Here is a 9,607-nt window from a genome sequence, read left to right as displayed (position 1 = left end):
TATCTTTGTCGTTTTCCAAGACCATCTGGTCATACCTGGAGATAGTGAGCTGTGTCGGTCGTTTTCTTAGCTCATTACTGGTCGGCATGATTGTTTTCGTTTCCCCTCGCTATGACAATACAGTGCAGTAGTTACTGTAAAGTGAGTACGGACAGGCAGATTCTCAGACATATTTATTTTCTCTCGGAGCCGTTTCAGGAGCAAGCCACCCGAACCTGCATCCCGATGTGCATTTTGTGGCTGAGCACTGTGCCACTCTCAACGTGCACAACAAGAGGAATGGATGCAAAATGCTACGTGAGTTTTAACCTTAAGTAAGCGTCTCAACATCAAGTATTGGCTCCGATCTGGCTTCACTTCAGGCTCCAATCATGACTAAGGAGTTCGCACTATAGTCGATCTTCAACTACTTGTTGTGAACCGTCTGCTCAATGGTAATCTGCACACTCTTCTATTGGAAGCATGGTTGGATCAAGTAAATAGGAGCGCCAGACATGTGCAATCGCCCGGTCATCAAAGGTAACCAAGTTCACAGAGGCTGCGTCCGTCTCAAAAAGTACATTGAATAGATGATTACAATCAGGTTGAGTACTTGGAACGCTTGCGTAGCAACGTTCTTTTTACGCTCCACTCCGCCATGCCGATACTAGCTGCGTCTCATGGGAACCCTTAAACTAGGCCATGAAATCATGCTAAGCTTCAATTGCCAACTGGTCCTGACCAGCCACAATTGTGGCCTTGCTACACCGGATGATACAATGTGATGAGGTGGGGTTCCGATGGATGCGTTCCAGCGTCAGCCCCCCACTTCGCAGAAGAAGAGCCCACTCCATCGCGGTCCGCTCCTTCCCGCCGACAGCTAGCATGAGCATGTCCATGGCAGTAGACTCGGGCTTCGGAGGCCACTCGACGACGTGTTCGGCTATCAGCAGGGTACTATCCGCCGCCATGGCCTTGGAGATATGCTGTAGGATACCTCGGGCAATATGGTCGTTATAGTCATGAAGACAATGGCGAATGTAGTAAACCAGGGCCCCTTATTACGTGTTAGTTCCCACAGCGCTGTCGAGGCCAGAATGCCAACATACCTTGGACCGGCTGCTCTTTGTGCATGTCGATAGACATTAGTTTCAATCCCGGTAGATTACCCACTTCTTCGACCCTCGAAATGACAGGCTCTTTGTCCTGCAGCACACAACGCTCCAACGGCAGACCAATGCTCCCGCAGATGGCCTGAACCGCATGACCGCTGCCACCACCGACATCGACCAACAGTACTCTGTCGTTGTCGGCCTTGGCCGATGCTTCGGCAATCCACGAGAAGTCATACACGCCGATGATCGGCGCCAAGCGGTCTAACGCCGTCATTGCCCGCATGAACTCCTCCTTTTTGCCCTGATCATTGTAAATGCCCCACATGTCACTTCCCTGCATCCCCTTCGTGAAGGTAAATGGGCTAGGGCTGAGGCCGTCCGGCTCGTTTCGCCCGTTGCTTTCAAAGTACCGGATCATGTCGCAACCAGACAATCCGTACTCCATCCTAGAAAAGTTAGTCAAAGCCAGCATCGCCATTGAAAAGATTCATACACGACTTGGTCCAAGTCCCCGTATGGGTTACCGTGAAGGAAGATCTTGGACTTTGCAGTGTGCACAACTCGATCAGGCCCGGCTTCTCCCAGGACACCGGTGGAAATGAGCATACGTGAGACCCGCACTGAGAGGTCAACAACAGTTTTGCAGAGCGTTGAGGCTAGGCGGTGTCACTTACTGAGAAGAGAAAGATCGACGCTCGCCTTGTCGCTCAGCTGTGCGTAGGATATGGATTGTTCGATTGGAATGTGTTCAAAGACGTGCCAGTGAACGAAGAGCTTGATGGCAGCCATCTCGTTGCTTTGGACGATGTGCAACAGCCACTGGTCCTGGGGCTGTGCCACAAGGTTGCGAATGTTTCCTGTCAGGCTGAGAATCCTGGACTGGAGGGAAGCCTCCTGTGCTTGGCCCATGTTGCCACGGAGCGTATACTCCGTGATTGCTCCAAGCAGGTTCGTTGCCAGCTGTCGAAGGTCGTGGCAGTTCTCAAGTGACCTAAAGGCATCCATTGCTGCGTCTAGAAGGTGGTTCGACGTAAAAGAAAGTGACGAATGCGGCGACAAAGGCACACGGTCTGGAAGTTGATTGAACGCTGAAGTTCAGTATACGCAAGATTATGTGTCTGCCTGACTTGCGGCAAGACGGTCTTTGAAGACGACGCACTTGACTACGAACGCCCTTTGTACTGTACCGTACTGTAGATGCAGGGAAGACAGCCCGAAGTCTAAGTGGCACTGTTTTCTCTTGGTGTAGAACCAAAACCCGCCGTATACCTACCTAGACCGACTGGGAGCCGCGCGTCACAACACTCACTTAGCGGTGTGGGTCCGGCTGTTAGTAGATACGTGGTTTTCTGCTTTTCGGGAGCCCAAAATGACTTCGGCGCGAATACCGAGTGCAGCAATTGCTTCGCCATGGTGATCAACTTGTGGCTCCCAGAGGAAATCGTGGATCCCCAGCCCTGACTGCTTGCGAACAAGGGGGAATGTATGTATGTACGTACCATGCAGGCATCAAATCTTTGCTTGTGGCCAGGTTTTACCCCCTGTCATCAACAAAGCTGAGCATAATCAATCTTCTTTTAGCAACTCCTCGTGCGCAGTGGCAGGAATTACTGTTTGATGCAGTTCCCAGACAGCACGTCAGCCCTCGTTCAAGCTGTATGACAATTTGGCTTTCGATGAACGCAAAGTTTGAGTGGGTTGCACAATATACGGCCACAGTGTGGAAAGGGCGAAGACCGGCGAAGACTATCGACTTTTGTTGGTGGGCCCTGCCTAATGTTCCTTCCTCTATCGACGAAGCCTTCAGGCTATCCATTCCAACCCTATGCTACTACTGAAGATGTCGGCATCTTACGTCCCCATACCTTCTTGAACCAATACCACGGGTGCGTTGTTTTCGAGGCCATTTCCGCTTGCAGAGCTGTATTGTAATCCTCGATTTGTTCAATACTCCAACCAGCCGAGGTGCCTGGGCGCACAACAAACCCCAAGGCGTCCTTCTCCATTACTGCTTGCGCATACTGGCCCAGCTGTCTTTTCTTTACATCTTCCGGCCATGCTCCGATCGGTATCTGAGATCCATTGTCAGACTTCGCCTGCGAAATTGCAATGTCGCAATGCCTACCTTGCAGCTAAATTCCTGGACGTCGATGAAGCCTGCCTCCTCTATGGCCTGTCTCTGTATGCCGTGCCGCACTACAGAAAATGTTGGGCCAGTTTGTTCGCCATACTGGTCGAATATTCCAAACCATTGATACCAGGCACTTCTTTCGTTCACTGTGCCGTCGTCACTCTCGATCAGAAACGATGGCTCCGAGCTCTCAAGAACCCCGCCTGGTCGTAAACATCGGTAAGCCTCCTTCATCGTGGATTTCCAATTAAGAACAGAGCCGGTGAGGAATCGCATGTGAACGTAGTCGAGGGAGTTGTCGTCGAATGTCCATCGTTCGTTGAAGTCGTCAATATGGCTAGAAGACGAGTCAGTTTCAACTTACTTACGCAAGCGGCAGGCAGAGTGGAGATGGAGAAATTCAAAAATAGGCTGAACCGACAAATGTACATTCGATGGAACATATACAGGCTGGATTGGTGACAGGTCGATTCCAATCACGACGACGTGCGGGTAGGTTTCACCAACTTCACTGAGGTGCTGATGTTAGCAACGCTTTTGCACAATCATCGCTTGAGACGGCCATACATAGCCCAGGTGCCTGTTCCCGTTCCAACGTCTACGATTTTCTATGACAAGATAAGCACATATGCGAGATGACCTGGTCCGCAGTAGCAATACCTGAGCATTCTTCGGGAGTTTGGCATGGAAAAGCCTGCCATCAGAAGCTTCACAAAAGAGAGCGTGGCTGACAGAACCTCGTTAGTAACAAGCTTGCTTTTTGGTTTCGTGTCTGGCTATTCTCACCAAACTTCCATTGCGTCACGCTGCGGACCGTCATGCGGGCCCTAGAGGAAAGCGTCAGTACTCAGTTGTTTCGTGCCGTTTGGCTCCACGTACCAGTAAGTAGAACCAAACCGATCGCTGTGATAAATCCTGCCATGACAGTCTTCATAATCCAAAATGCTGGACGTCATCGACTTGGTTGAGCCTTGTTCGTCATCGAGGCCTGAATCGAATTCGTTGTCTTGCAAATCTGCCTGGGTAGGTTTTCTATCAGTGCTACCGATGCGACATTTGGAAAGAGAGATCTTACTGCAGGTGGAGTTTCAGGAGGCGTCTGTTCCGTAAAGGTCGAGAACACGTAGCTAGGTTGCCTTGCCTCTGGCCCATCCAAAGTCACTGGGGGCCACGCGGTCGACTCAGGAGGTGCATCAGACATCTCCAAAAGAAGTAGAATAACTGAGATATTCTAGAGAGAACTTTTGGTCACCTTCGATCGGAATTTCAGGCTCTTTATATATCTAGCTACTGGTGGCGCAGGTGTTGGATTAGCCGTTGGGTTAGCCGTTGGGTTAGCTAGGTAAAGGGGCGCAGTACCTTGGTACCGCTACATTGCAACCAACTATGGGGCCTCTCTGGGCCCTTTGAGTGGAAGGATTAAGGAGTGATCAACGTCGTCAGGTTAGGGATCGTTTCCAAGACTGAAACCGGCTGCATGGGTGATTCGTGGCCAAGGACATTAACACGAGCTACCGTTGGTGAGAGGCTGGACCTCTACGTTTCGAAAGAAGGTGCTGGTGGGGTAGTTATTATCATAACGTAGAAGTGAGCCATTGCATGTTGAATACCAAGACTGTCCGAGTTATCGTCGGGATTTACACTATCCAGCTTCTAACGGGAGATTCACCCGAGCCTGGCCCGAAGAGCTCTTATTCTCATAAACCGCTATCGCGTGATCCGAGAGAAGCAGCGTGTGGCCCTTCACGTAAACTCCCTCATCTAGGGCAGAGACTTCCACAACAACGCCCAACCGACTATTCGGCAACCCACGAACCCCAAGCATCAATCACGACGAGTGTGTACACACAGATCCATAGCGTACCAAGATACTAACATGCCAACAACTCAACGGAGGGGAGGATTGGCTTCGGGGGTTCTAGTAAGGATGAATCTGAAGATGAGAATAGCCCGCTGGTGTAACAATCCAGCATCTGTTCGCTATCTCCTTGAACCAAATCCCCATTAGGAAGTAACTAAGTTGAGCTACCGCGGGCAAGCTTTTTGCAGTGTAATACGAGACGTGTGAGCCCGAACGGGGCACTACGTTGCTGTGATCAAATACTGTTAGTTGTTTCCGACAGAATCGACTTTGATCGGAATTACTCACCAGCTCATGGCCCGTAGCGACGGCATTGCTCGACACTCCGATTCAGACCGAGATGTATACCCGTCAACCAACCTCATCGAGAATGCAGCCGCTCTCGTCAAGACTGCTTCTCCACCAGCCTTGCCTTCGAGTCCAGCATCGCCGCGTGAACCGTAAATACCATCGCAAATTGCAGCGTGGTAGCCATCATGCTGTACAGTGACCAAAAGCACCACAGGCCTGATGAAAGCCAGATACCACGCATTAAATTATGTGCATATCTAGGAATTCCACTCCGATCAGTGTCAGACCGCAGAGAAGCGTCTCCGCGACCAGAATCGGTCACAAAAGCGCTTAGCTTGTGGATCATTATCGCAGCAGCAGCTACATGCCAGTGCTTGGCAAGGAGACCAAAAGTAATGATAACGATGTAGGCGGCGTGAAATCGAATGAAATTATGCCTGATGCGCTGTTGCAGGTCTTTGAAGGATCTTGGGAGAGTAAGGTAGTTGGGGTTAACAAGGTCGAATAGGGGACTCCTAGCTGAATTCTCGAGTACGCGAGCGACGTAAGGCCAATAGTTTTCCCTCAACACAGAAAGGATGACCCGAAGGTCTTCGAGAGATAGCATGTCAAGCTAGGCGTAAAGTGGGATAATTCGCTTGGAAAATCCAACTTGCAGAATGTTGAAAGATATAGGTTATGATCGTAAAAAAGTGCCCCGCTACCGCGCCGGTTCTTGCCGCTATTACTAACTTCAAAGCACGATATATTCTCTGTACTCCGAGTTACTGTAACAACAGCACCGCGATTAGTAGCTTTAGTGATCAAGTGGTATGGTCTCTTACGCGTTACCTGGCAAATTTAGCATTCTGTGTGAAACAACAGATGTCAAGTTTGGGAACGATGCTAAGAGTGGCGAAGGAGATTACGGTACAGTGAGGTGGGAACTGACGAGGTCACTCTCTTAGTAAGGTATAGGAGCCAGAATCATCTCAGTCCCAACGTACACAACGAAGAAGCGGCTATGAATGTATCACACAGGCGTTCCATTTGGGTTTCCTGTCTCTAATGGCTGTGAGAACTCAAGAACTGACGTAAACAGGCCTGTATCTCGTCTGATAGGCTGATACTGGGACTCGCCCCAAACTCAGATGTGCTTGTCCGGCTGTCGGCTTTCGTGCTGTCTCCGTTCTTCAGCTTAGGCTAGCTTAGTCTGAGAACACGCTGTTGTGCCTGGGAAGTGGCTAAACATATCATGTGACTACTATTCAGTCGCTGCACCACGGTCCAGCCGAAAGGCACGCTTCTTGACATCATTGGTGCAAGACTGGTTGGTGCATTTGAGAGATGGCTAAGGTGGTCCGAGCTCATGTGCCCAGAGTGGAGAACACGTAGGCCAGTGACGGGCTTACGTTCCGGCGTATACACATCAGCATACTTCATCGTTATAGACACCTTGCCGATGGCTAGGGTATCACCAGCAACGACGACGGCGTTGATTACAAGTCGCGATCGCGATGATGACGTGATATTCTTAGGCCCGGAGACCAGCGCGCGGTGCACACTGGCATACAACATGGACACCTTGCCGATGGCTGTGGCATTGGGAACGACGAGAACAGCATCGCCACCAAGCCACGACCACAACAACGACGTGATCTACTTAGGGTCAAGGACAGGTCCGTAGTGCGCAACCAACGCGAACCGACGCTGACGAGGCCACAGTTACTAAGCCATCATCTCGACTCCGGCAGCCCAGCTGTCCTCGACCCAAACCGGACGACAAAAAACAACGGTCACGGCAATCGTTCAAGACGAAGAAGTCAAAGCCAAAATCATCGCACAGAGGACCAGTTCGAAAAGAATCACTTATGGAATACGCACGTGTTGGTTGGATGCTATCTTCGGGCAACAACTGGCATGTTGTGTACGGATCCCTCGATAGAAGCGGACAACCATGCTACTGGTCCCATTCGGCTCCCGACGACTGTCAGACCATCAAACACGAAGATATATACTTTCGCTCGATGTTCCAAAAGCTGAGCCCGGACGAAATACGCAAGAAGTTGCCGGGGAAAATGCGGAGGGCGAGGGGGAGAAGCGTCCAGGACGAAACATGAGGTGCATGCGTGCGCCCTGTGTCTTGGGAACTGCTCATTGGCGACTCTTCTGGAGCAGTCGTTTTCGTTCGTTCGGGACATTTTCGTTCGTTCGGGACTTTCTTGTCTGCAGTCGCTCCATATATGGCTAAATCAGCACACTTCGACCCGAATACCCTCACTGCCCCTCTTGGTCATTCCCAGGGCAAGATCGAAGTCATATACAACATCCGCGTCTGTTGTGCTGTACAATTTCATGTTCTCCACGACTCTCAGAGTCAACGCCGCGATAGCAACATACAGCTCGCAGTACGCTAGCCGGTCGGAGGCTGTGTGGTCAGCTGGGTGTCCGAACAGGGTAATCAAAGACGAGACGGCAAGAACATACTGCATGCCGAGACACTGTCGGCTGCCCCTCGAAAAAGTGAGGAGATACCGCTCAAGATGCCTTCCTTTCCTTCCGTCTCTGAGAAGCCATCTTTCAGGAGTGAACTTTGTTGGGTCCGGATACAGACGTTTATGCGTGTGGACCAGGTAGGCCGACATGCGCATGGCGTAACCTAGGGGGATCACTTGTCTGACGCTCACTGCTTGTGTCGTTCTGGGAGGATTCCACGTGCCCTGATATAGGACATCGTCGTCGGGTGCGATTCTGGGCAACCTCGACGAGAGTCCGTACATCAGGCGGAGCCTCTCCCTGATGACAGCACTCACATACGGTAGCCGTTCGAGAACGAAACATTCAGGCAGCGCTTTCGGGCCCTTCACCACCGCCCACAGCTCGGCTTTCATCTTTGCCACGATGCCCGGGTTCTTCAGGAGATGGTACGTGCAAAGACTGAGCACGGTCGCCGTTGTTTCCGTTTCAGCGGCAAGAAACACGTTCGCCTCGCCAGACAGCCGCTCTTCTATTTTCTCTTCTGCCGGCAAATCAGACGACAGCAGTGAGAAGAGCACCGTGTCCTGGTTCATCCGCATCCCCTCCCAGCCTTGGTAACTGCAGGATGAACCGGTAATGGATCCTGCGGACAGGGTATGAGGTGGAAAGAAGTACCATGTAATAGTAGCTCTGAACAAGAGCTAGGTCTGGATATTGCTGACAGGGGAAATGGGTTGGCAGGTAAGGACCTTGGTGTGAGGCAAGAAAGACGGAGACCACTTAGGCTTAGCTCCTGGCAAGAGAGCCAAAGACGGATCTTGCAGGCAGGACGGGAAAAGCGGGGAGCAAGCAAGACCCTTGTCGCGTGGCTGGGAAGAGCTTACCCCGACAGCCAAAAGCGGCTCGAAGGGCGTAGCCCCAACGGCGACGAGTGCCAGCTTCTAGACCTCGACTTCTCAGTACATTAGATGGAGCCAGATACAGACTCTGCGAAAAGGCTTTATGTCGGGACGAGCAAGATCTTTACCCCAGGCTTGAGAATGGCCGCCATTAAGAGTCAGAATAGGCTCCTGGCATTTGGCTGCAGCTGTGCGGGACGGCAGTGCGGATGAGTAGGGCCTCGTTGCGTGGCTGGGGGTATTCACCATCTAGTCAGAATCGGCTCTTTGGAGTAATGAACCCCCAATGGTATGAAGGCAATCGGGGTTGGATGCCGACCTCGCGGACAGTGCACACAGCCAAGCAGGGCCCTTCTTGCTATGCTGGAAAGGCTCCTCCAAAAGCCGAAACTGGCTCCTAGCAAGAACTAGTTATGCGGCCGACGGACAGACGATGTGCTGGTACAGGCAAATTTCTTGTTCCTGGCTGGGATGCCCACTTCTAAAAACCATAATACCGGTATCCGTAGACTTTCATCAGCCCGTAATTGCACCAGTGCCAATGGTCGGTTTTCGGTCTCCGCTGTGAGAATTGCAGGACGAGCCGGTATTGGATCTTGTAGATAGGGCTTGTGGCGGAACGACCGGGATCCTGATTGTAAAGTTAAGGATACCCACCTTTGGAGCCAGAAACGGCTCTTAGCACCAGGATTGCGGCGCAAGACGTCGATTTCCAAACTCGACTGCGGGAACCAAAAAGTGAAAAGAAGACGCGGATTTTGAGGCCAGGATGTGGCGAAGAAAGCAAGATCCTTGTTGCATGGCCGAGAACACTCGATCTTTACTCAACTACTCAACTTGTCTGCGGGGCATTCACAAATACTTGCGGTAAGTA

General features: G+C 51.4%; 2 protein-coding genes across 2 annotated transcripts; both read right to left on the bottom strand.

Annotated features, from left to right (window-relative positions):
- Positions 1 to 692: 692 nt before the first annotated feature.
- On the bottom strand, positions 693 to 2,099 carry ColSpa_12840 (methyltransferase fsa4; the record flags this gene model as incomplete). The annotated part of the gene is made up of 4 exons (XM_049279052.1): positions 693 to 965; positions 1,153 to 1,540; positions 1,588 to 1,714; positions 1,769 to 2,099. The coding sequence occupies 4 exons, from the start codon at positions 2,097 to 2,099 to the stop codon at positions 693 to 695; spliced, it is 1,119 nt and encodes a 372-aa protein (XP_049135009.1).
- A 5,509-nt stretch (positions 2,100 to 7,608) lies between these two features.
- Positions 7,609 to 8,433, bottom strand: ColSpa_12839 (cyrochrome P450 monooxygenase; the record flags this gene model as incomplete). The annotated part of the gene is made up of 1 exon (XM_049279051.1): positions 7,609 to 8,433. The coding sequence occupies one exon, from the start codon at positions 8,431 to 8,433 to the stop codon at positions 7,609 to 7,611; it is 825 nt and encodes a 274-aa protein (XP_049135008.1).
- Between the last annotated feature and the right edge of the window lie 1,174 nt (positions 8,434 to 9,607).

Source organism: Colletotrichum spaethianum (assembly GCF_022836535.1).
Source record: "Colletotrichum spaethianum MAFF 239500 DNA, contig81, whole genome shotgun sequence".
In the NCBI taxonomy this organism is placed as follows: domain Eukaryota; kingdom Fungi; phylum Ascomycota; class Sordariomycetes; order Glomerellales; family Glomerellaceae; genus Colletotrichum; species Colletotrichum spaethianum.
This window is presented reverse-complemented; position numbering and strand designations above follow the sequence as displayed.